The sequence below is a fragment of the Cygnus olor genome, chromosome 3 (genome assembly GCF_009769625.2).
Source record: "Cygnus olor isolate bCygOlo1 chromosome 3, bCygOlo1.pri.v2, whole genome shotgun sequence".
Lineage (NCBI taxonomy): Eukaryota > Metazoa > Chordata > Aves > Anseriformes > Anatidae > Cygnus > Cygnus olor.
Window position 1 is genome coordinate 105,132,254 of NC_049171.1, and position 27,566 is coordinate 105,159,819.

Consider the following 27,566-nt stretch of genomic DNA (forward strand, 5'->3'; position numbering starts at 1 on the left):
AAGCACTTGCTTTTCCCCTGTTGAAAAGGTTCCCCTATTCTTTGAAATTTGGTATATGCTGGAGAGTTAAAGTAGAATTTCTGTAATTTCACCAACAGTCCTGCTTAAAACCATAAAGTTCTGCAGACTTGATGGTTCAGTGGTTAGCACACATATTGCAAACTTGGGAAAGGGCAGGAAATGAAACAAGGTTAGGCTGTAAGTGCAGCTGAATGGCTCCCATGGTCTTGCTGTTCAGCAGATCCACTTCTGCTGTTTGAATTTCAAGATAAGAGGAAATTGCTCGAAAGAATTTCTGGGATGTGAGCAGCACAAGAGGGAAATTATTTTGCACCTTTGAAAGATGTGACCTTGAGGGCAGTGTTTGGTGCCACTGGAAAAGAGAGTGTGCTTGTTGCCAGCAGCTGCGGTGGAATCCAGCCCGCACCGCCTGCTTAACACATCCCCGTCCCTTCTCAAAGTTTATCCAGAAGATGTGCTCAGGCATAAAACAGAAATGCAAGCACTCGGCTTGCTCATCTCAAGGATTAAAACAACGTCCTTGCGATGGGAACACTATCCACTTTTTACAAAGACAATTGTTTTAAAGATAAATCCCAAGAGCTACCAGCTCTTCGACCGAGGCTCAGCCCAGCGGGATCCCGCCGCACGGCAAATGGCGGCCTCGCCAGGCGCCGCGGGGGCTGCGGGGGCGGCCGGGCCGGGCCGGGCCGGGGCGGGGCGGGGCGGGGCGGTGAGGCGGAGCCTGGGCACGGACCCGGTCCCGGTCGCGGTCCCGGTCCCCCGTCGCCTCCTGCCCGGCCGGTGCCGGCTGTGTCTGCCGACAGCGGTGACTCCCTCCCGGGCGGGCCGGAGGCTGCCCCGCTCCCTGCCCGGGCGGCTGCAGCGGATGCCGCGGGTCGCCGGAGGGCAGCCGGGGCCGGCGGCGTCGCCGTCAGCAGCGGCGTTTTCCCGGTAGTTAAGGCGCAGCCGGTCGCTTGGAGCGGGGTAAGTGGGTGAGGTTCTCTGTTTTTTGGTTGAAGAACGGGATTTAATAATTACTGAGTTCTACCTTTATTTGTTTACCGACGGCGAAGTGGCGAGAAGGGGCTGGGTTTGCGCGGCGTGCCGGGGCGCAGAGCTGCGGGGCTGGGTACGGGCATCCCCCGAGTTCCCAGGACTTTCGCCTTGTTTAAGCAGGGAGCCAGGCCAGCGAGGATTTATTTTTTTTTTTTTTTCCGTGTGCTATTTGAAGCAAAATTAACTCCTGGAGCCTTTTCTCATGTTTTCTAGTAATGCAGCTGGTGATGTTAAACTGTGTGTGTGTGCTCGCAGCGTTTGAAGTTATTGGTGCAGAAATTTCAGCAGGACACAGGGCTTTGGGAAAACAAACCAGCAGATCCAGCTGAAGAATGTGCCTTGCAGCGCTGGCACGTGTCTGAGCTGGTAAGACTGCACTCAGTATGTATAAATAAGCCCTCCGTGCAAACTCTGGAGATGCAATTCAAGCATAGTGTAGGTGACAAAGACTACAGAAAACTTTTGCTTTCTGGTTTTAACTAAGTATTCACGGAGAGGGGTCTCTTCAGTAAAGTTTTCATTCTTACTTTTTAAAAGATTTAGGTGTTCTGCTATTTGCGACAACTGAGAGCACCTCGTAAATGTGCTAGGAAAAATGCTGACTGGGGTATTTTATTGAAGCACGCTAAAAGTTAGGTTACGAATGTCTACGCTCGCATTCCTGGTTTGGGATGTTTTCTCACTGATGCAGAGTGCATCAGAAACCTGTTTTTTCTGCAAACAGGACTTAACTTTTTGGGGGAGAATGGTAACATCTGGATGGGGAAGGGAAAAGAAGTTTCAGAGCTCGAGGCTCTTACATATGAACTGTTCACCTTCCTGTTAGCTCCATTTTCCATGTCTGGAGGTCATGGCTTTTTTACATGTGTAATAAAAGCAGAAAGTTAGCCGAAGGCAAAACATCAAATAGTCTGCTTTACTGCATTGAAAATGTACCTATGGCAAGAAAACGTTATGAAAAAAAGCTTACCTACTTCCCTGACTGCTTGTATGAGTAGCTATATGGGGAGCAGTGCTTAGCACCACACCATATAACTAGTCTGTAACTAGTTTAGAGCACAGAAGTAGTTTGTACTACTAGAGTTTGGCCACACCTTACACTTATATGTAACTGATGTTAAAGCTGTACCTTGCGCTGTTGGGAAATTCTGGACAGACGCAGGTATTGGGTCCTTGTTTCATGATCTGATCTGGTTATTCTCCTCCTTCCTCTCTCCTTTTGCACATACACTTATTTTCAATCCCTTCAAAAAATATTGGGGTGTATAAACTTAATGGGACAGCTTTTGGACGTTGCTACCCAAATCTAGATCTCTAAATAACAAATTTATGCAAGCTCTGAAGTTTATCCATGCATGAATGTTAACTCTGGCATCATGCTTTTACCCTGTTGGGCAACTAAACTCCACCACAACCGCTCTCTCACTCCTCCTCAGAGGAAGTGGGGGAGAAAACACGATGGAAAAAGTCTCGAGGGTTGAGTTAAGGACAGGGAGATTGCTCACCAATTACTGCCATGGCCAAAACAAACTCAGTATAAGGAGATGAATATAATTTATTGCCTATCACTAGCAGACTAGAACAGTGAGGAACTAAAAACAACCTACAAACAGCTTCCCCCCGTCCACCCTATCCTACCTTCTCCCCCTGAGCAGTCCAGAGGAATGGGGTCTAGGGTCAGTCCCTAACACTTCGTCTCCGCCGCTCCTTCATGGTCACTCTCTGCCCCTGCTCCACGTGGGGTCCCTCCCATGGGATGCCATCCTTCTGAACTGATCCTGTTGGGGATGCCCACAGGCAGCAGCTCTTCAAGCACTGCTCCAAACATGGGTCCATACCATGGGGTCCACATCTATCTTAGAGGTGCTTTTGGAGAGGAATCCAGATGAGGATTTTTTGGGTAAGTGAATTAGGAATCGTACTTTCTGACATGACTGTCATCAGTAGCTATTAAAAATATTTCTATTCAATTAAGCAGTAAGGATTTAATTATGATATGCCTTGTTAGTATGAATGTTCAGGCTTTGTGACAGGGAGAAACAGAATATCCTGCAGTTTAGGAGAGAATGGGCCTGTCAGAAAATGTTAGCAGTAGCTTCCATGCAGTACTTTTCACGTTAAGAGCTCTGCAAATTTTGTGTGGTGTGTTAATCTCTGGGAAGGTACTAGCACTTGTTTATTGGCCACTAAAACATGAGGTATGCTCATGCATAATATGAGCATGATGTAAATGCTGATGTAAAAATGCTGATGTAAATGCTGATGTAAAAACTGACTCTGAATATACCCCCCCATCCCTACATCCATCCTCCCCCCAAGTATACTGTGTGGTTCAGTGAATATGCTAAGTGTAGTATTTCAAATAGCTTCCCTGCTTCTTGTTATTCAGTGCTTACATTTGGGGAAGGAGGTTTTGAAGCATACTTTTTCATCATGTATTCATTGTGTCATTTCATCCATGGCTTCCCAGGGACACTACAAACACTAGCTGAGGACCAGTTTTAAATTTGTTTCTAAACATGGCCTGTTTAACATTTTGATATGCAATCTGTGTGCCAAGGCGTTCAGGACTTTTTTGTTTTGTTTTGTTTTGGTTTTATTTTTCATCCAGAGGGCTGCATAATTCTAAAATAGGGTTGTTGATTTTAGAGAAATGACACAGCTGTACATGACTGCATTTCTGCTGCTCGGTAGCGTGTTATAAATCCCTGCCTCTGCTCATGGGGAGGAGTTTGGAAGTTAAACAAACTACTTGCTGAAGCCCTCTGCAGTTCTGCCATGACCAGAGCACTTGTGTGAGATGTTTGTGCATTCCTAATGATAACTCATTTCCCAAACACAGTTTAAGGATGCTTCAGTAAATTCAGTGACATGCCATTAGCTTGGTGACCTGCAGAAGTACTGTAAAAAAAAAAAAAAAAAAGTTTATTTTCCCGTCTTTTCCAGGCCAGAGCACTGTGTTATGGTTTAAAGAAAAAAAAAAAAAGGGAGGGGGGAACCAACAAAAAAGCCTTCTATGCAGTAAAATGTCAGCTACTGTCAATAAACAGTTTACATGAGTCTCTTCTGTAACTGCTCACTGGCTCCCCAAAATCTGCCTGCGGAGCACGAGTTGTGCAGTCGCTATGGCAATGCTGGAGAGGGGACTGGATGGCAGCAGGAACTTCAGCTTCTTCTCCCCTGTTTATCCTCTAATTGGGGTGATTTTTTTTTTGTATAGAGAAGAGAGGCCCCATGGAGGGGTGTGCTGTATAAAGGAGACAAGCAAGCATGTGCATGAAGTGAATTAAAGATGATTTATATGTCTCATCTAAATGGACAATGGAAAGAAAGAAAACAAGTGATGAAGAGAATGCTTACTAGTTACCGTACTGATTTGATCAAACTTGTTTTTATGTCTTCTAGGAAAAGAGAGTTTTTTTCTATTAAAGGTGTTTGCTTTTACATGGATTTCCATTTTGGGGTTCTTATGGCTTAACGCTGTTCTCAGCCAACTTAGTAGAAATACTCCTACCGCTTCTGACAGTGGATGCTGTCCTGTTGAATGTTTCCCTTCTGATCACCTGTTTGCCAGCGAGTGGGGCATGAGCATGGGGATGGCCCGTACCGTGTGCTCAGGTATGTACCTGAAGTCCAAGGATGCACGGAAGTGTGTGCTACCAAAAGCATATGTTAGTGAGACCTGGCCTTTCCAGCGCCTCTCTGTTCATGGGTACCCTTCCTGAGTCTTCTGAAGGAACCAACTGAGAAGTGAGAACCATTAATGGACCCAAGAGAGATGCTTAGACTTGTTTTGAGTATTGACAGTTGCCATTCTTGTGGCTAGATGATAAATCAAAGCCTTTAATAAAAAGTCTAGATGATAAATCAGAGATTAGCCTTTTTTTTTTTTGTCATTCTCATTACCTTTTAATTGTAAAGAACAGGGTTAGTCATAAGTCTATGGTTTTGGATCTATCTTAAATACCAGTCCAGAATTGGTGGTGTGGTACAGTGCAAGATATGATCACCTTTCCTCAAAAACAGAAGAGTTCAGTGTACCTGTGGATTGGGAAAACTTTTTTTTTCTTTATGTTAGAATCCTCATTGTAAGCCTGTGATTCTTGGATGCTTTGTTGGTGGAGATGGGCTTCTTACTGACTTCTCTGTGCTGCTGCAGTCATTGATTTACGTGTTTTATAATGTATCTGCAGGCTGAAGGAGTATTCCTGTTTTTCTAGAGTGCCATCTTCACGTTAAAACTGGTGTGCCCTGCAGCCGTGCATTTAGTTGGATCAGTGAGCAAGCTCGTGTGACTCACCCTGGCTGCGTGACCACAGGAGCAAGGAGGGAGGCTGTGGGCATCGTGGCTTACAGCATACGGGGAGATCAACTTAAGCTGATCACATTACGCTCAAGGGCAGTCATGCATGTGGTTTTGTTGTCTTTTTGAAGCAGCTTCTGCAATTACTTCACGTTTGAATGCTAGGGAAGGTCTGTTAGGGTGGATCCAGGCATGAGGAGTTCATTCACAGCACCTACTGGTTAAGGTTGGGGTAGTTATTCCATGGCAAAATTGAAAATGCCTTTGAATAGCTTTGCTAAATTTTCATACAACTTCTCTCTTCAACTTCCTGAGCAGGGGAAGTGGAGAAGGAGGCACTGATCTCTTCTCCCTGGTAACCCATGATAGAACACAAGGAAATAGCATAAAGCAGTGCCAGGGGAGGTTCAGACGGGACATTAGGAAACATGTCTTTACTGTCATGGTCGTCAGACACTGGAACAGGCTTCCTAGTGAGGTGGTTGATGCCCTGTGCCTGTCGGTGTTCAAGGGGCATTTGGACAATGCCCTTATTAATGTGCCTTAATTTTTGGTTAGCCCTGAAGTGGTTGGGCAGTTGGACTCGGTGATCTTTGAAGATCGATAATGCACTTCCAAGTAAATTATTCTGTTCAATATGAACTGGAAGGTCACTGTCTAGCCTTGCTCTGTAGTGAGCAAGAAGAGCTGCTTCTCTGGGGGAAACCCTCTTCAGTAACAGCCATGCAGCCTGTAGTAGATATTAGAGATGAGAATCTGGCAGCACTGTTGCTTTTTTCATTTTATTTTGAAAGCTTGCTGTAGGTTTTCCCTCGTGTGCGAATTTACTATTTGTTTGCAGCTTTTTAAGGCATGAGACATGATTCAGAGGTGCAGAGAAGCAGGTGCTCCATTGAGCACCGCTGTACAGAGTTTGTCCTGAGTGCTGGATGCTCTTCAGGGACAGCGCATTTGGGCCAATACATGGACTTGACATTGTAATAACCTAATAACCTCTTACCCTTCTATGTTTGCTGCAATGTTTGTATGTTGGGTGCCTTTTTTCCCCAGCATAGACAATGTCCAGATGTGAGATTTGCTCTATTCCCATTGCAAGTATAAGCCCTGCTGGACACAGGCAGCATTGTGCTGATGCTATTAATCATAGAGTGGCTCGGGTTGGAAGGGACCTTAAAGATCATCTAGTTCCAACCCCCAATTAAAAATGTTAATTTTTTCACACTTGTGTGTGCAGTATCAGCAGCTGGATCTGTCAGCTGTGCGTGACTCAGGACAGAGCAAGTTACTCCTGCCTCACATGGAGGTTGTGCTCCTGGCACAAGGAGTTTGGAATCCCACATGAACAGCTTCTCCCAGCTGCGCCCATGCTCTGCGGAGCCAACGCTGTAAATACAAGTTCACGTTACGCTTTGAAGTCTGTGTGTATTTTTGACTCTTAGGCCAATGACTTATTTTCTAAAAGTAATGAAATGAGCGATGCAGTGGGAGACTTCACGTATATATCCAAAACACAAATGAAAGCCAATTTTTCACAGTCAGTTTTGTCATTTGCTTGTGTTTGTTTCACATGTATAGATTGTAGATGTTTTTTTTGTCTGTCTAGGAGACGTAGAGCAGAGTTAAATAAAAGTGCAGCCATATGTAGTCTCAAAATTTGAGGCAAATCAGCATAAATCAAGCAACGTTTTACATAGAAGGTGTTCTTCATTTTTTTCTTTGTGTAGTTAAGTAATAAACTATATGGTGATAAAGGAATATGGCTGTAAAACTGAGAGATACGTTTGCGATATTTTACTTGGATATTACAAGGACTTACAAATGTTTAGGTTATTTTATATACCATATGTGCTTTATTGCTTAAACTGCAGAGAATTTGTACTTCCCTGTGAAACCATTACGCTTTATGGCAAAATGCTTTAAGAATCGTCTGCGTATTTATACAATAAACAGTAACAACTCATATGGTGTCATTATGGGACAGCTTTACTGCGGCATGCATAGTATGGAGAGTTTTGCATTAGATTTCTAGTTAGCATGTGGAGAGTGGATGATGATGTTCCTGGAAATATCATTTACATGCGTTAATGTATGGGGGCCATAGTCTCTCTGGCAGGGCAGAAATAAAACTGCCAGGTGTTGTCCACAAATGGAGCAGCTTGTGCCAAGAGTTCAGCTGGTTTTGAAGGGTTTATTTAACCGTTTCGTTACAGTGTGTGTAGGTATATGTGCATTGCTAAATCTGCTTTTTTTTTTTGAGCTTGAACTAATGTGCAATGTTGACATTTGCCTAGTAAGATCCCACCATGGAAGTAGCATGCCTAAGAGATGTGCTCAGGTGTTACAAAGAGAACTTACTTAAAGATTGTATATAAGTCTAATGCTTTTGAAGGCACGATAGTCTCTGGAGCTAGAGAGGTAACAATGAATGTATTTATGTAATTATGCTTCTCTGTGTATTTTGGAATATGAATACACTCTATCAAACATTACCTTCACTTACTCTATGTTTTGCAAAAGGGTCTTGTTTCCCTTTTATTCCCCGTTAACTGACCCCTCTCCTCTTCAATATTTTTAAAAGGAAAATAAGGAAAGGAAAAACAAACATAAAACCAGGAGGCAATCCTGTGAAAGCAAGTCAGCTCAGGTTGCGAGCTGCCGTTGTGGGAGCTATGCTCTGATGGAGACTGTCCTGCAACCAGCCCCTTCATGTTTAAATCCACAGGGATGCGCTTGAAGGTTTTACCTGGTGCCAGAAGCTGGGAAGACCTTGGGACTGAGATGCTCAGGGGGTTCACTAGCAGCTGCGTGACCCCCAGTGTTTTTCAGCCTGCAGACAGCCCAGGCGGTCTGGGTTCTGTGATGTGCTGGGCTGTGGACAGCACTGGCTCACGTGCTGGTTCTTCCCTGCTGTAAGGGAGGTGATGAGAAGCTGCTCCATCGGGGTGGTGGAGACACAACCAGAGGATGTCACCATCCTCAACTAGCTGAGGACCAAGGTGTATCTGGATTAAAAATACCATAGTCGATACCTTCAATTGCACCTTGCAGCAAGCAAGTTATTACCCTCTCGCTTCAGGAACAGATAGCGGCATCCCCCCGCAAGGCACAGAAGCTGAGTAGTATTTTAGCTGCAGATTTGATCTGGGATTTTAGAAGCAGCAAAGGACCTGGTAATAGCTGCAGCCTATAAAATCTCTCAATAATAGGGTAGGAATCCTCTTCCTTACATCCTCGAGGTATCAAAATGAAGAAGTTACAGCTGCAACTTCTGTTCATTAAATACTGAGGGACTGAGTTAATTTGCTAAATGCAAAGATTGTTTTCAGGCAGAACACGATGGGTTGAGCTGAGTCGCAGCTCTTGAGTTTGCTGCAGTCAAATTAAAGATCAGCTGATGTTTCAGCCAGCTTTTTGTTTGTGTTTTTAATATTCTAAAAATGGTATTTCCTGTCACATATCTGAAGGACATACCACACGTGCTTGTAATTTAGATGTTATGGGCTGCATAGCGTACGTGGTCAGAGAGATCAATGGCATCTTGTATCGTTTTCCTGTTACCTAAAGTATTTGGGTTATGCTTACCTGGGTCCCAAGGGAGCTTTTTGGAGCCAAACGACATCTATTTTACAGCCTGATTTCAATGCCTTTTAAAGGAGGAATGTGCTAATTCTTAAGAAGGAATTTGAAGCACTTTTTAGAACAAAAGAGGACTTGAGAGACAGGATTAATTTATTGTGTCGTACAGATGTAAAAGCATCCGAGAACAAACTACATAAAGTAGGTAAGACTATAAATGTGTGTTTTTCTTTTAAGTACTAGATGAGTGGTGCTGCCTGTAACAGAGGAGAGGGTGCATTTCATCATATTAGCATGACATTACAAAAATAGCTTTTAAAGATCCGTTTGGATTTTTTCTCCACTCCCAGTAGTTGCTTTCGGTAATTAGTGAGCAATAGCAGTGGAATTGCTATCTATTTCAACACTTGCTTCTTGCCTGTGTTTTTTTTTTTGTTTGTTTGTTTTTAATATCAGTATCTTTTTTTTTTTTTAAATACATTCCTTAACAAGTAATAAAAGGTGAAAGCTGCAGTTTTTGACAGGTACGTGAATGATATTGTAACTGCAGATGAGAGCTCCATCTGCCAAAGTGTTTCCCTTCGTAGACATTTATTGACTGAGGTTAAGTATATAGCAGTTACATTTCAAACATCTTTATGAGTGTGTTTTGTAACAGAAAAAACATGCTGAATAATCTGCAACATCACATTTTAAAAAGGCTGAATAGCAACAGAGGCTGGAAAAAAAATAGTTCAACATCTGGAAATAATAAAGGGCACTGAAAAACTTCACTTGAAATGTGAAAGGGAAATGCACTGGAAAATGAATATTTTTTCCTGTAAACAAGGTTTGCAAATGTTCCTGTTTTATATTTTCTTTCTCTTCTGCACGATCTCAAGTTTTTGTGATTTGCCCCTTCAGTGTTGCAGCAGCGAGACAGGAAGGCTGTGCTTTGTCAGGCTCCTGACTGCACCGTCACTTCCGTTCAGCTACATCCATGGAGCCCAGGCAGCAAGAAGATCTCTGTCTCCTTGCTCAGCGTGGTTTTTCACCCTCAATATTTTTCTCTGGCTGGCAGTCACTTGTCTTTCATAAATGCCAGATGGGGATGGAGCAAGCCTGAAAACATCAATACTTTCTGCTTGCAGAAGCAGTCAGTAAATACTGCAGAGGGGACGGAGGAGAAGGCTGTGAAATAGGAAGAAAACATGATGACCAAATATGAGACCAAAGAGCTTTGATTTTTCTTTCCACTGCCGCACTTGATTTTGATGAAGTGACTGAGTGGGCGAAGGATACAGTAGTAGTTTTGTGTCTGAGCTGTGATTGTCCTTTGTAACTTGTTTGCTCATTTTCTCCTTCTCTTTTTAAGTGGGGAGGAGAATACTTATAAAATAACTAGCATAGTGCAAATATTTTTCTTGAACAAAAAGGTTGAGAGTTCAGAAAAATAATGAAGGACCAAAGGGTCCATGCCAAGCCCTTGTTTGTTCAACAGCGGGGTGAGTGTCTTGTGTCAGTTTATGATGCTTTCTTAAAGGCTATAAGCTGGCCAAGAAATAAGGGAGAAGTTTTGAAAAATAATGACTCGTAGGATAAGATTCCACTTGGCTGAAGTTTGTCATCTCTAGAAACAGACTGTTCTCTAAACGCTGCAGATGAGGAATGGCATTTGTGGTTACATGATTATATGCGTACATCCTTGCTGTGCAATTAAGAAATGGCTTGACTATGGCTGTTTGAGCATGAGGGAGAATGGCTCTAAGTTATTGTTATCTAACCGTAATTAACAGAGTAGTATGTGTGCAGGTGGTTTTGTGCACATGAACTCTGCCTTCCTTGTGCTTTCCGGCAAATGCGAACACACTCTAACACAATAAGAATACTGTTTTTCAAATGAACGATGTTTATGTAGGCCCTGTGGTGCTTCATTGTACTGGATTCCTCTGCAGTCAACAGCAATTTATTTCTCACTTCTGCATTAGTCGGGAGCAGTGGGGAGGAGAACTTTGTGGATGACATATCTTGCATAAGGATACAATGAGCATTTACATTTCAGTGCATGGTTTAGAACAACAAAGGCAAGACAATTATTTACTGGTTACAGTCTTGCTCAGAGGACATCTAGCTGTGCAATTCACCAAAGTTACTCTGTTTGATAAGTGCATTAATTCGTTTGAAGCCTGGTGCTTTTTCCAGGACACCAGCCAATTCAGTGCTTGGCAGATGCATATGTTGTTACTTACTTGGCTTTGACTTGTGCTTCAACAGCTTGTATCTCCTCCAGATTCTTACAGTCTACCCTTCAACAGCGGATGCACTGCTCATCCTTATAGCTACCTCTTGCTTGTTTATAAGCCATTCCACCCCTCCTCTAACTTTACTGTGACATGTCTGATCTCTGAGAGCATAAGTCAGAGGTCTCTGAAGAGAACAGAGACGTGTAACACACAAAGTACATTTGACTGAGTAACAGTTTTAAACTGAAAGAGGGTAAGTTTAGGTTAGATAAAAGAAAGAACTTTTTTACTGTGAAGGTGATAAAGCACCAGGCCAGGTTGCCTAGAGAAACTGTGGATGCCTCATCCCTGGAAGTATTCAAGGCCAGGTTGGTTGGTTGGGGCTTTGAGCAACCTGGTCTAGTGGGTGGCATCTCTATCCATGGCAGGGGGTTGGAACTAGATGATCTTTAAGGTCCCTTCCAATCTAAAACACTCTGTGATTCTATATGATTTGTAAACTGCATGCAAATTTTAAGCTTTGTGTGGTTTGAGTATTGTAAGGGTTGGGTTTCTAGGTTTTGTCTTTCAATAGAATTGATTTCTGATTGTGTGTGTTCTTTCTTTATAGATGCTTTGAGGGTGATATATCTGTGAGTGCTTCAGGTTTCTCCTACAAGATGTGTTCCACAAATCCAACCAATTGGGTTACCTTCGATGACGAGCCACTCTTCCAGTCACCTCAGAAATTGGTTGATAATCACAGCAGTTGTAAAGCAAATGGCCTTAAACTCAGTCTTTCTAACGTGCATGAATGTTCAAGTCGATCATCTTCTACAGGCAGTACTCCACTCTCGTCTCCTGTAGTTGACTTCTACCTAAGCCCTGGGCCCCCCTGTAACTCTCCACTGACCACACCAACCAGAGACTACCCAGGCAATCCGTGCATCCAGAACCCTGGGATTCATATCCTGTATCCTATTCCTGAATGGCCATCAAATGTTAACCTTCCGTCACCTGGGGTTTGCTCTTCCCTCGCCTTGCAGAAATCCAGCAGCCTTCCTTTGACTAATGACAATCCAGTTAAGACTTCGTTCTCCAAATCAACAGATGAGGGAAACCCTGATCTGCAAGGAGGTGACAAGTCAGGAGAGTCGTTGACACTGGGGCGCTTCCCCCACTTCCAGAGTGACTGTGGCTTTTCCAGTCCCTTTTGGAGGGAAGGATGCTTACTCAGCACATCACCAGCTAATGTTAACACGTGCAGGAAGGACAAAGCGATTAACAAAGGCATTTGTCATTCTAAAGAAAAAGAGGTTTACCATGATCAGAAGAGCCTTAACCAGGGCTCCTTCAGCTACATCTGTGAGAGGCTCGAACACCTGCAGGCTGATGGCTCTGACGCTGTGGGAAGCTTACCCATCTCCAGTGCTCACGCGTGGCACAAGCAGTCCCCAGCTGTTCCTCACGGCCTGTTCAGGAGCCGGAAAGCTGATGGATGGCCGTTCATGCTGCGCATTCCTGAAAAGAAGAACATGATGTCATCTCGGCAATGGGGTCCTATTTACCTGAGGGTTCTTGCAGGAGGTGTGTTGCAGATGTACTATGAAAAGGGCCTTGAGAAACCTTTCAGAGAATTCCAGCTGCAGCCACACTGTAAGCTATCCGAACCCAAACTAGAGAGCTATAATGTTTCAGGAAAAATCCATACGGTGAAGATTGAGTGTGTCTCTTACACGGAGAAAAGGAAGTATCATCCCAAAGTAGAAGTGATCCATGAGCCGGAGGTTGAGCAGATGTTAAAGTTAGGAACCACGGATTATAATGACTTCACTGATTTCATTGTAACAGTTGAGGAAGAGCTTATGAAACTTCCTACCATTTCTAAGCAAAGGAGAAATTATGAAGAACAAGAAATGACTCTAGAAATAGTGGATAACTTCTGGGGGAAAATCACTAAAGCAGAAGGAAAGCTTGTAGAAAGTGCTGTCATCACACACATTTATTGTTTGTGTTTTGTGAATGGAAGTACTGACTGCTTTCTAACTCTGAACGACCTGGAACTCCAGAAGAGGGATGAGCATTACTTTGAGAAGGATGCAGAGAAGAAATGGATCAATATTCTTGATTGCTATTTCCATAGCTGTGTCAAAACACAGGAATTTGAGCAATCACGAATTATTAAGTTTATACCCCCTGATGCCTATAGGCTGGAGCTAATGCGTTTCAGGACACAGTATCAAGGAGAAGACCTTCCGTTTTCTGTGAAGGCTGCAGTAGTGGTTCAGGGGGCATATGTAGAACTTCAGGCTTTTATAAATATGTCTTCAGCTACAACACGTTTACCCTCTGTGAAATACTGTGAAAATGTTATGATACGCTTTCCAGTTCCTGTTCAGTGGGTCAAAGCACTTTGGACCATGAACCTCCAAAGGCAGAAGTCCCTAAAATCAAAAATGAATCGAAGAACATGCCTTGGTTCTTTACATGAGATTGAATCTGATCCCGTAATACAAGTCTCGGTTGGAACAGCGAAATATGAAAGTGCCTACAGGGCTGTTGTGTGGAAGATAGACAGGCTTCCAGATAAAAACTCAAGTAAATAATTTGCGCTATAAATTGATGGGTTTGGGTATGCGTCTTCTCAGGATTTTGCCCTGTTTTTATGCTTCTGTGCCTCCACCAGCTTCAGTACTTCTGATTTGTGTCTATATTGGTGGTATTGGTGGAAGCTGGACTAACCTTTCAGAAAAAATAGCCTTTTTTTTTTTTTTTTCAAGGGCATTTTCCTAATTCAATGGAGGCAGATGTATTACTGTCACTAATCTTAAGGGTGCAGTAGTGTGGAAGTGGATCTCATTGTTCTGAGTAAACCTCAAGCCTATAGTAAAAAATAGATGGGAGGGTTTATGCTTCACAGGTTTGTGCTGGACAGTGCGGGGACGGGAAGCAAACGCTGGTAGATGAAATGATTTGTTCTCCCAGTGTCATACAGTTAATAGAAAAGGTGGTACTGGAACTGTTGTGTCCTGGATTTCTAGCATCTTTCGAAAAACGGTGGGTATGATATATAACTAGAAGGTGCTGTGGTCAAACTTGTAGCAACTTGACTGTGCTTCTGCAAAGGCTGTTATCTACTGCCTCTTTATGGGTTTGTGTATTGAGATGGTATGTTCATGGCAATAACTGCACTGCCAAAAATGTCTCCCACTTTATTCCTGTTTCTCTGTGGTGCTAATACCTCTCTAGATACTTGCTGCAGTAAAGCCAGTTAAGTTTATAGTCATGCACATCGGAATTGCTAATTTTTCTCTAAGCAAAATAGTTGGTTTATATTAACTGATGGAAAGACAACTTTGGAGGGCAGGAAAATATAAATATATGGTTTTAAAATTCCTGTTTTCAATCATGTTTAATCATGTTCAATCATTACTAGGCCACGTCATCTTTTTCTAAAGGCATGCAAGATCTTGACAAAAGTATCACTCTGGTTTAAGTTCTGTAGGGTGAAGGCACTTGATCCTTTTCTTGGATAGGCATTTTATGTATGTGAGACTTTGGGGATCTGTGTGAGACAAGGGCATCTATTAAAGTATTTGCCTAAAACATCTGCAAAATCTGTACTTTTAAAAAGGCAGTAGGTGCATAGTATTTACAAATAGCTTGGGCTAGTCATGTAACATCCTGACTGTCTGGACAAACTACCACTTTAAAATGTCCAGAAGAGATTCAGTCTTTGAATTCCTGGTTTCAGGTATGCTCGTACTAATCTGACATGTCCACTCACTACTTCTGACAGCTAGACGTGTGAGCAGGTGAGACTTTGCATTCAAAGCAATTAAACACCCCCACACCCCCCAACAAGCAAACAAAACCTCCTGTGGATTACTTTCTTCTCATTTTTAACTACCTGTAAATTATATTAAATCTCCTTGGTAGTTTAAGATTTTTTTTACAGTTTCATATTTGATTCATATTTGAATATATTGAATATATATATATATTTGAATATATATTTGATTCATATTCTGATTGTTGCTTATGTCACTGGTGTCAGATTGAAAGAAAAACTGAAGCAGGAGCAAATGAAAAAGGAATACTATCCTGAGCCTACGTATGAACTAGATTGCTTTTGGTATTAAAATGCCATTCCAGAGAGTCTGGCATCAACATGCTAATGTGGTGTTTGTGAGAGTATGAATTACTGCATGCCTGCTGGCAGAGTACAATGAATCTTTTTACTAGTGATACTGCATGGAAGTAGCAGTGCCTTCCGTGTTGTACATTGGGTCTTGTTTAGGCGATGAGGTCTTTTGAACCTCGAGCAGTTTTGCTTTTCAGTTTCTATTGATCTGCACAGTGCGAGAGAGGGCACAAATGCTGCAGTGGTCAGATTCAGAAAGGACATTGTGTTAACACCATCTTGGTTCTTCCCCTTCCTTTGCTTTGGAAGAAGCTGTGGTTGGCCTTTAGCTATGGCCAATGCCATACGTTTTTTCCTGGTTCCCCCCAAATTGTTGGTTATTTGGAGAAGAGCCCTATACTTAGCATGCTGCTTGCTACCTTGGTATGTCATGTTCTGCTCAATGGTGGGGGCAGAAGAGGCGCAGCAGCAGCGGCTGGACTAATGCAAGGCAGGAAGCTGAGCCAGAAGTGATGGTGGGGGTGTGCTTTCTCAAGACTTACAGGACTGCCTGTGTGGGTTGCTTTTAATATTTTTTGCTCTGTAAGTACTGAAGGGCTGCAGTGAGGTCTCCCTGGAACCTTCTCTTCTCCAAGCTGAACATCCCCCAGCTCTCTGAGCTTCTCTTCATAGGAGAGGTGCTCCAGCCCATTAAACATCTTTATGGCCCTCCTTTGGACCCAGGACGCAGTTGGCCTTCTGGGCTGCAAGTGCGCACTGCAGGATCATGTCGATCTTTTTGTCCACCAGAACCCCCAAGTCCTTCTCTGCAGGGCTGCTCTCAGTGACTTCTTCTCCCAGTCTGTACTCATGTCTGGGATCACCCTCACCCAGGTGCAGCACCTTGCACTCGGACTTACTGAACCTCTTTAGGTTCACGTGGGCCCAATTCTCAAGCTTGTCCTTGTCCCTTTGGATGGCGTCCTTTCCTTCTGTTGTATCGACTGCACCACTCAGCTTGGTGTCATCTGCAAACTTGCTGAGGGTGCACTCGATCCCACTGTCAATGTCGTTGCTAAAGATATTAAACAGCACCTGAGTTATTAAACAGCACAGTCCTGAGTTGGACTCCTGAGGGACACTGCTAGTCACCAGCCTTCACCTGGACACGGAGCCATTGGTTATAACTCTCTGGTTACAGCCATCCAGTCAATTCCTTATCTACCAAATAGTCTACCCTTCAAATCCATCTCTCTCCAGTTTAGAGATAAGGATATTGTGTGGGGCCGTGTCAAAGGCCTTATGGAAGTCCAGGTAGGTGACATGGGTTGGTCTTCCCTTGCCGACTGATGCAGTCACTCCATCACAGAAGGCCGCCAGACTGGTCATGCATGATTTGCCCTTGGTGAAGCCATGCTGGCTGTCTCGGATCACCTCCTTGTCCTGCACGTGCCTTAACATTGCTTCCAGGAGGATCTGTTCTGTGATCTTGCCAGGCACAGAGGTGAGGCTCATCAGTCTGTAGTTTCCTGGGTTTTCCTTTCTGCCCTTGTTAAAAATGGGAGTGGTGTTTCCTTTTTCCAGCCACCAGGGACTTCACCTGACTGCCAGGACTTTCCAAATATGATGGAGAAAGGCTTCGCAACTACTTCAGCCAGCTCCTTCAGAACCCTGGGTTCTATGTCATTGGGCCCCATAGACTTGTACCTGTTCGGTGTCATCAGGTGGTCTTGAACCTGCTCTTCATTTACAGTGGGAAGGACTTTGCTCCCCCAGCCACAGCCTAGAGGTTCAGGGACTCAAGATATGAGAAGGCTGACTGGCAGTGAGGTAAAGAACTTGTTGAGTACCTCAGCCTCCTCCATGATTGTTGTTACCAGTTCTCCCTTCTCATTTACCAGTGGGGGTACACTCTCCTTGGTCTGTCTTTTCTGGCCAGTGTACCTATAGAATCCCTTCCTGTTATTTTTGCGTAATAAGCCCAGCCAGCTTGCTGTCCAGAGCACTCTTTCCCCACCTGGCCAGGTGCGTCTGAGATCACAGAACCCAAAACCCTGAGCCTGGCACCAGCCACATAGCCAGTTGTTCACCTATCTGTTCATCTCCTTCTTGGGTCCCGGTCTGCCGCTGGGAGGACAGAGGAGAGCACAGTTCATTCATCTTAAGATTTGTTGTGCACAATTAAACTCAGATTTATGTTGTTTGAAAGTAAGAACTATTTTTTTTTTGGTGGCATTCTACATCAGCTTAAACTTCTGATGGTTGAATAATTCCTCTGGCTGATATCTGAAAAATCATCTATATCCTTGAAATGCTCATGTGTTTGAGGAAACATTTCAGTAGAATTACTGCCTGGTCAATTTTAAAAGCCTTTAACCAAATATTCTGCACACACTCAAGCTTTAAAAAATAAAACTCTCCTAAGTTGTGGCAAAAATCTTAAGACAGTCAAACTAATAGAAATATGTAAACATTCATAATACTTTTATTGGAAGGAGAAAAAATATGCTGAGGCTTTTGCTTTCAAAAAGCCTTTATTCAAGGCTTAGAAAAAATAAGGGGAGGGAGAGGGGAAGGAAATGTTATTGTTTATACGTTGAAATATGTTAGTATCCACTGGATCTTTTAAACTGCTTCCTTGGAAGAGTGCTGGCCATGCCAAGTCTATGTCGGCTGTGAGATACCCCAGATTTTTAAAAGCTGCCTGTGCTTATTCAGATACATAAATGGAGAGTTTGGAGCCTGAGTGTTAGTATTAATTAAAAAAAAAAAAAAAAAGTTTAGAAGGCTTGGAGTTTGAAGAATTGCTCAAATGAAGTTTCTGCAAATCGTGTGAATATATACTTTGTGAAAGCAGGACTTACAATGTTCTGCACTTACATATATAATGATTTCAGCACAGTATTGCCTCCAGTCTTTGCGCTGGAGAAGCTACGCATGTGTGCTGCCTGGGGGAGCTGGGGAGACATTAGTCTTGTAATCACTACGTTTTAATCTCTTGCTGTGCAAATTTGCACCCTGTGGTGTTTCCTGCAATGCCACCTCAGATAAGGTTGCTTGAATGCTACTCATACAGGTGATTGAGTGCTAAATAGTGTGAGTAAAGGCAGCAAAGTTAGGTTATTAATTTTTTGTGAAGTGCTGTCTGAATGCTAGGTGATGGTTTGAATCTCATTTCATAGCATGGTGGTTTTTTTTGTTGTTTGTTCTTCAAAGGAAGGGAGCAAGAATTTAAAACATCTTTGGGTTTGCCAGATCGTCACATGTGAAATAGGGATAGACTTAGGTGTCTCAATTCCAAAAAGTTGTAACAAGTTGCCTAGACACCTAAGACTCGTGTTTTCTGTCTCCTAAGGTAGCCATTAAAAGCTCAGTTATCTCCCTAAATTGTCCAGTTACCTTTCAGCAGTGATTCAGTTCCATCAGGCCAGATGGTCAATGTCTCCATGATACCTGAAAGGGTACATTTTGGATAGCTAGCTAGCCTTGCGTCTGCATAATATACTAACAATAAAGCTCATGTCTTAGCTTTCACTGGGCAACTGTAAAGACGTACATCCTGCCTGCTGTAGCCAACTCATCTTTCTGCATTTTCTTTGGTTCTGGCCAACATCTCACTTATTCAGCATTGCTGGTTTTGTTATCGTTGATGTTGGTTGTTTGTTTTGGAAAAAGTCTTACACATGCAACCTCTCTTTCTTCTAACTCCAGTGTAGCACAAGGCTGGGAAGCAATAGTTTTGTGGAGCAGAGGTAACAAACACTAGCTGGTTTTAGGAGAAAACTAAGGCAATGCTCACCATCTCTTGAAGTGTTGGGTAGTCATGTTGTTGTCTGACAGCTGGTGGGAAGGGGTTGCTACATACTCCTACCATGGCTCTGTGGTGGGCAGAGGAACTTGTTTGCAAGTGAAGTGGTGAGTGCCTCTGGCATTGATCTTGTGCGGGAGGTAGGTGGGCTGGGAGGAGTTCTGTGTTTTGGGGGTAGCTAAAAGGGTTCAGGGGAGGCTGCTCCAGAGAACCCAGGGCAGTAGCCTAATCCAGATCCCAAAACTATCATCTCTGCTTTTACAGGCTACCTCTGAGGGGAAAGAAAGGGTCCAGAACTTACCAGATCCCAACACTAAGACATTGAGTGCTCTGCCTCTCACAGTGTATGTTAGCTGGAATGTAAGCCCAGAGGGCTTTTTAAGTGTTAGGTGATACCTGAACCATAACTATGCCATGTCTAACAGAGACCCTGTAGCAGCAGGCCATGAGGAATGGCTCATTTATGCCTTCATCTGCGATCAAGTGGGCATCTGCCGTGAGACATTTACCATCAGATAGCTGTCCAGGAGAATGCCAAGCAATTTTGTGGTTTCCCACTCTTGGAAGACAAAATACTTTTCCAAACAATTCCCATCACTACTCATTTCTTCATAGGCCTCCCTCCCACAGCAGGAAGATGCTGAATTTGATCTCCAAAAGTCCCTAGATGTGTACAGCCTTTTCCTTCTACCACAAATGGACTCCAAACAAGATGCTGCTGGACAAAACCTTTCTCCTCAGATCCTTGGTCAGCCATAGCCCTAGAAGCTGAGCGAAACCCTCTTCTTACCATGTGCCATCTAGTGTTACGACTGCTGCTATTTTGCCTAGGGTCGAGTTGCTGCCTGTGCAGTATGACGCACACTTTTGTAATGAAACCTGGGGGATTTCATAGCCAGTGGCTGATACTCTCCCATGGTGCAAGATAACATCTGCTGTGTATATAGAATTATTTTCTGAAATCTGGTTCAGATCTCTTAACATTAAAAATAGTTACAGAAGAAACATTTAGGATAAGGACTGAATGCTGTATATGCTGGAAGCAAGCCTGCAGTGGATGCTTGTAAACCAGCCACTTAGAGAGTCCAGACAGTGCAGGAATGCACTTGTCCAGTGGCAGACATAGTCTTGTCTGAAGTGGTGGCTGTAACAATGCTGCTGTGTTTGTGTGGCTTTGGGTGAACTGACAGAAAAACACTTGCAGTCAGCAAATATCTCTTAAATTGTTGATTATTGTTATTATATGTGGAGGAGAAAAAGAGTTAGAGATTCTGTCCCCCTCACACCATCTGAAGTTCAGGGGCTGACAATCCAAAGGAGATTTCTCATTCCTTTTTCCCCATTCCTCACCTTTTCTTCCAGGCAGTCAAATTTTAACTGTTGTTGAACAAAGGAAGGAAGAGAGAGGAGATTTTTAATTATATTAATAATACTTTAGTAGCCAATACAAAAAAGTAAAAAGGTTGTTTTAGTGAGTATGTTTAAGACAAACATGAATTTCATGCTTTTTAACCCTGGATTGTTGGGGGCCTTTTAACTTCCTTCCAGAGTTGGGATGAAATCTGGAGGGCAGTTTATTGAATTAAACTTTGTTCTGGTGAACTCAGGGACCAGTATATTTGACAGAACTCTATCCATCAAAAGCTATCAAACGTAAATTACTTTCTAAAATTGCAAATGGCCTGGCTTGGGCAGGCTTTGAGGCAGGTTGTGGGGGAAATTCAGACAAGGTGCTGCTGCATATGTAGCTTCCAACTGCCATGCAAGAGGATGTGCCCAGCCCAAGACTCCTAGGAGCATTGGAGATGATGTGGCTGCTGTAGGGAAACTGCTGCAAGTTCAGCTACTTCTTATGGAAGGACTTTATTATTATTATTTTTTGTCTTGCCAAATGCCTGTGAGCATTTGAGTATGGAATGTTACGTGGATGATTCCTATGGGATAGATAAAGCTCAGTGTATGTTAGCCCCATCTTTAGCATTTTCTTCATTTGGATGCAAAATTGATTCCTGCCACTGGAGAAAGTAAGAATGGGACACTTTTGCCTGAACTTTGAGATGCCATTTAATATAATGGATAAAAAATATATTCTGCCAGGCTTGCCTTCAGCAAAATATGGCCTATCCTTTCTCTGCTTTTCTTTGCCTGCAGCCAAATGGTAGTTTGTTGTTTATGCTGATGCTTAAAATCCTGGAGAGGAGGGGAAACACGAAATTGCTACTTTTTTGCCCTGAAGAATTTGGAGATGCAGATGTGATAGAAAGGGTTCTTTTCGTTCTATTATACTGCTTTCATGCAGTGATTCTGCTGACGTTTCTTTGGAAGGCAGGCATTTCACCCTGGTGTTCCTGTGGGCCAGGTGAAGGAGCAATGGTTTTCCATGCCATTTCCACATTATAATGGGACAGTTACTTCAGCAGTATTTTCTTTTAGAAGAAGCAGGGTTATGTTCTTTTCCCAAAGCAGAAACAAAGCTAGGAAGGGAATCCAGCTAGCCTGTATCTTGGCAGCTGGGATGTACCTTGTTTGAGCTGCAGTCTGAGCCATACTTTTATCTTCCTGCTGTAGACAGACTGTAATGATGTTACACAAGATAGTGCTAGCTCTTGAAAGGAACACCCCAGGAAAATTCCTACAGCAGAGAGCCCTGGTTGTACACAGGGAGGCATCTGTGTCTTGGCTAAGCTGGGGTCTTCCAGTTTTTATTTTTCTGTAACAGTAAAGTAAGAAATATATTCTGAAGTGAAAACTGAGATTCTTTCCTAATAGTCTGAATTTAGCAGCCATTTCCCTACATTTGTACTACTCTTTTCTTAATCAGAAGCTGAGAGGATCTACTAAATCACTTGTAAATTAATTTGTAAAACTACAATCATTGTGGAAAGTGTGCTGAAGTAGCAAAAGATGATAGAATAATGTACTATGTAACAGCTATGCATTAATAAAAGATAGAGCTGTGGTCTTCTGCCAGCAGACTAACCATGCGTTATGAACAAAGCAAAAATAATTAACTGATTTTGTGTGTGTTTGTTGTGTTTTATCTTTTCCAAGGTTCAGATCATCCACACAGCCTGTCTTACAAACTCGAGCTTGGATCAGACCAGGAAATACCTTCTGACTGGTACCCATTTGCTACTGTACAGTTTGTCATTCATGATACCTGTGCATCAGGAACAGAAGTCAAGTCACTGGGCTTAGAGAGTGATGTGCAGCCACAGAAACATGTGATTCAGAAAGCTTTTTACAATTGCCAGGTATCCAGGGCTGTTTTTCCAAGTTTTTCCTTCTCTTCCCCTACCCCACTCCCTCCATACAGTATGTACAAAGCAAATCTGCTTTGTATTCTAACCGTATCTTGCATGTGCTTGTGATAATGACTTCAAGCAAAAGAATCATTAAAAAATAATTCCTTGTCTCATCAAAGATGATGCTGGAAGACAAATGCAGCCTTATTTTTCCTCGGTGAGCTATGTTTGGGAGTAGTGGTTTTGAAATCTGTTCAGTCTGGAAATGTTTTGATTCTGTGTCAAAGCTCTTATTTGTGCCATTGCTGCAAATCACACTTTTAGTGCCCCCCGTTGTTTGCTAATTCTACCTGTTTTTTGTTTTCTAACTACAGGTTGAAATTGAAAAGAAGTGGATTAGGCTTGATGGAGAAGATCCAGATAAGGCTGGCAACTGCTTAATGCAGTGAAGGAGAACAGCAGGCATCATCACCATGATATTAGTAGGAATCAATTCACATTGGAAATTCTATTGTTAGAAAAAGCGCATTGATCGTGTTTATCCTAAACTAGGTCATCAAATATATTTTTAAGTCCTTATGGGTTTGTTGCTGCAAATCAGCACTCATTTGATTGGCTTGTGTTCAAGTCAGGTTCCCGTCGTGGGAAAAACAGGATGAGCAAAGTCTACTTGCAAAGATTTGCAGGATGCGAGCACTTACTTGACTGTAATATATTTTTTTTCCTGTTGCATATCTCTGACTTGGGAATGATCTCATAGTCCATATTGAAACCTAATGACACTGCTCAAAGAGTTCATGTCACTTGGACATACAATGCTCAGCAATACAAATTGCCAGAGCACTTATGCGCAGACCAGCATATGTGTAAGGTCCAGCAGGACCAATTACAGTTTTTTTTAGTGGCGTTTGAAAATCTATGTCCTCCGTGTTTTTGTTCTCCTCAATTTATGTGAACAAAACAAGCTGTAATATTATTCTCTATGAGAGCCTCAACTAATGAGTTATAAACTGGGTGATTTCATTTGTAAAATGGGAAAAGTTCCTCAGCAATAATATTCCTCATTTTTCTGTGGCAGCGAGTGTTTCCTCCCCAGCACTTTTATAGGTTCACTCAAAGTAATCTCTTGGGCAAAAAAAAAAGAACATATGGTAGATGTGATTAAAATGTTTGTGCCAGCATCAGGCTTTTTTTTTTTTTTCCATTGTTGCAGCAAGTGAGGGGGCATATTCTCATCAAGCATAAATCGGTCCACTCCCATTTCATTTGATGAAGCTTTGATAATTTGCACCAGCCCACAGGCTGAAAAAATGGTGAGTTGCTACTGATTGTGCCTTTAGGATTTAGGGTCCAGATGTTGGTTTGGAAACTGCAGAAGCTGCTGCATTGCTGCTTTGAAGAACTTCAAGACAGAGGGCATTTTTTTTTCATGCATGGAAAGTGAGGTATTTTCATCATGCTGCTGGCTCTAATGGCGTTTTTGAGGGGAAACAATGCAGGAATAGACTATTGCAAGGGAATTGAAAGTGTGACATTTTAGCGGGTAGCTACTAACCCTATATTAATGTGTTAACTTCCTATTATTGTAATTTAGGAAGGTTTTTTAGCATTTCCACATAGCCATTATCCCCTTAGTCATTTTATGCAGGCTGTAATTCCAGCTCTGTTAAAAAAATCTGATAAATTAAAAAAATACTTGTGATAACTTTTTTCCTGCAGCTTTCCTAAAATTATCCTTACTTCAAACTGAAATTATTGGAGAATAAAAATACAGTAATACACTGTCTTACTTTATATTTTGCCACAGCTTGTAACTGTTTATATGAGCACTGTGTAAAAATACAGATAAATGTTATTCCCCGAAAGTAGAAAAATGTGGGATATGTACTGAGAAAATTACCAGTCTGAGGAAACAGAAGGCCATAATATGAACATAGTTCACCACAATAAACTTTTCCACGCATTTGGAAGCTGAGAATGAAATGCGTAATAGATTCTATAGTAAGTCCTGGGGGCAGGTTTTTATGGGTATTACATTGCCAAAGCCTCAAATAGACTATTATGGTATTTTGTCTTCTCTATATATCCTTTTTATTAGCAGGTTATATTATCATAAATCTAAGCAAGCATTTGAGTACAGTAGGTATCCAAATATGTCTCAGATGCTGCATCCTCCATCCCTGTTCTGACTTTAGTAGCCATTAGCACCTTCAAGTCATGTTTGGTTTGTTTTTATTCACATTCAATTTCAGTTTGTTTACTTCTCAGCTAAACTGAGTGGCACAGTCAATAGTAGGGCAAAATGTTCATGCTTGGCATCACGGCAGAGCTCTGCAATTCACTTAAATCCGTGGTTATACCAGAGCTGTAAAGCAGCATTTTAATTCATCTTTCTTGGTAGTGAGTCCACATGGTGCAAATGATCATTCAGCCTTACTGAACTCGTTAACATAAAAAGATCAAGCTACAACTTTATCTGTGTAGCACAATCTTGGATTTCCATCTGAGGCTTGCCAGACTCTCTGTTACTTTAATAAGAATTGGATCAGGATCACAGGGAATCCATTCCACAGAAATACTCCTGTATTGGAAGAAAGCTACTCTGTTTAATGCATAGCTTTCAATTTAAACCTGACAATTAGTGAAGCCTAAGGCTGAATAATTACCCTGTTCAGTTTCAAACTGCTGTTTGTATACCTTGCTGTCAGAATATTTAAAAATATGAGGCACTTTAATGAAAGAAAGTTTGGATTGTCTGACTTCCCCCCTCATCAATTCTAACTTCCTATTGTACTGCAACCTGCTAAAGCAGAAACACCCTGGCTTCCCCTTTATAATATTTCTTCTGCATTCTCTGATGCCGTTGAGTATAACCAATTGAATGAATGTTCTCTGTATTTAAGACTTATTTGCTAACATTTTCTATGAACACTATAGCAGGCGATAGTGAGTAAACATACTGGTTTTTATTCTTTAGAAATCTGGGCAGTAAGTCATCTAACTGTATTCTGGGAGATGAGGAACAGTTGCTAAAATGTGTGCTCAGTGTCCAGCTGGCAGAAGGACTGGGGCTTTAAATAGCCCATGAGGTACATTGGCATCATACGAGGAACCAGGTTTCACACATATCTGTTCTCTGCATGTCCACAGCTAGCACCTGCACTCACTGAAAGTCTTCCAACTGCTTAGGTCACATAAGATGCTGACACTTCACTAACATTTACTGCAGGGCAGTATTTAGATATTATCTGTATTTCCTTCACAAAGGAGAAGCACAGTTGGTGTGTTCTAAATTTTAAGTGTAAATCAATGAGAACGGCTATTTTCAAAGTGTTTATTTAAAAAGTGTTGTATTTGCTCAAACTGACAAACTTTCTTTGCATTAATCTTTCTTATGCTAGTTGTGTTAGTGTAGGTAAATTGTATTTGATGTAATTTTGGATTCAAACACCCATTGAAGTCAATGGAAGTCTTTAAACTGACAAAATGGGATCTGCATCAAAGCCTCTAAGAATAAAGGAGAGTGGGAAAAAAAGAAGAAAGGAAGAATAGTTGTAACGGGCAGGAAAAAAAAAAAACACTGTAGAAGATTCTTGATGCTAGTAAATAAGCAATCTTCAATGCTTGCTTACTGCAACCAGAAGAGAGCACAAAAGCGAGGACAGGAGGTGTTACTGGATGTCAAAGCTGAAGCCTTGCAGTGACTGGGAATGATGCTCTGGCTGCCTTTGTGCAGCAGCTCTTGAGAAATGAGGATGATGGTGCACTCCATTGAACGTGATGCCAAGCCATGGTCATCCTTATGCTCTGTGCTTTTTTCCAGACTCAATATTAGTTGTCCAGAAGTACTCTGCATCTGAAAACGTGTGTTCACATGTTGCATTTAGCTGCATTTATTTTACTTGACAGACTTCTTAGCTGCTGTATTGGTGTCCACATCATTTTACATTTATTTGTCTTTTTGTTGACTAAACACAGTAATTAACTGCTGCAGTTAGTAATTCTTAGCTGTAATTTTGATAACTCTGAAGCAGTGCTGTTATTCTTAATGGAAAATATTTTATTTTTGTCTGTATAAATATAAGCAGATCATGCTGATCATCTTGTAATAACACTTTGTAGATTACATATTGATTAGAAAAATAAAATTGTATTTCAAACTAGCAGTTTCTTGTCCCCTCATTAAAAAATTATCAAGCTCATTTTACATTTACTGTAATTAACTGGTTGATCTTGTACCACCAAGTATTGCAGTTTATTACAAAAAATAATTCTGTGTGTATGAATGGGGGACATCACTCTTAGCCTTAAATAATGCTGGTCACAGAAAGCTGAACATACAAGATTAAAAGCAGGAACTTTGGTATCATCCTGATGATGTGCAGAGGTATGTTACTGCTGTAACCTAGTTGGACTGCTCTCTAATGTGGGACCTTCTTTTCTCCATTCATCTGTAATGTTGAGTCAATTTTACCTCCTAAATGTAAACATTGACACCAAACTTTAGAAGAGATCAGAAATGGAGGGAGCAATCCACTGTCTCAAGCAAAAACATAAAAGGTTATTTTAGCCCCCTTTGTGGAAAGTCATAGCGTGCAAATGAAAAGCGTCTCCACAGAACTATTTACTGATTTTTTTTTTTTTTTGCTGCTGATTATGTAGTTAATACTGTTAAAGGGGATGTGCAATGCTTGCATCACTTCAGGTAGATCTGTTCAGTAGACTTTGGAGGAGGAGGAAAAAAAAAGTGAAATGATGCATATCGTCAAGTATTAGGAGAGCAGGAATCCCACAATGTTTGCTCTGGAAGGGAAGCCCAAGGAAAATGATCCTTGAGCAATGGGTCCTCACATAAATGCTTCCAAGACTCGACACAGCAGTGCAGCTTAATCTTCATGTGTCTGTCATTCTTCAGTAGAGTTGACTTGGTATCAATTAGGCAACGCACAAGAAAACGTTACTGCCAGACTGTGCTTGAATCACCTGTTTCTAATTCATGTGCCTGACTGATTTTAGCAGTAGCAAATTGTTGGTGCTGCAAAAAAGTGCTGCTGGTGTAAAGGGCTTCTGTGGTTGCTCAGATTTATCCCTCTCTAAACTATTAAATGCAAAGTTAGACATAGCAAACTGGGCTTGAGCAAAACATGCCGTTCTTCCTTTACTTAACTTCACACTCAAACTGCTGGATTTCAGCAATCATCTGCCCAACTGCTGGATTAAAACCATTGAGGAACCATCTGCTCAACTCTAA

At 42.1% G+C, this 27,566-nt stretch overlaps 1 protein-coding gene across 5 annotated transcripts; it reads left to right on the forward strand.

The window, feature by feature from the left end:
* The first annotated feature begins 691 nt into the window (after positions 1-691).
* On the forward strand, positions 692-26,475 carry STON1 (stonin 1). Of its 5 annotated transcripts, none has more exons than XM_040553785.1 (4): positions 692-987; positions 11,771-13,737; positions 22,122-22,324; positions 22,690-26,475. In XM_040553785.1, the coding sequence occupies exons 2-4, from the start codon at positions 11,820-11,822 to the stop codon at positions 22,762-22,764; spliced, it is 2,196 nt and encodes a 731-aa protein (XP_040409719.1). In that variant the 5' UTR covers positions 692-987; positions 11,771-11,819; the 3' UTR covers positions 22,765-26,475. The 5 variants fall into 5 exon arrangements, with proteins under 5 accessions (XP_040409719.1, XP_040409716.1, XP_040409715.1 ...); XM_040553782.1 differs by lacking the exon at positions 692-987 and adding an exon at positions 1,570-2,959; XM_040553781.1 differs by lacking the exon at positions 692-987 and adding an exon at positions 4,106-4,677.
* Positions 26,476-27,566: the final 1,091 nt, after the last annotated feature.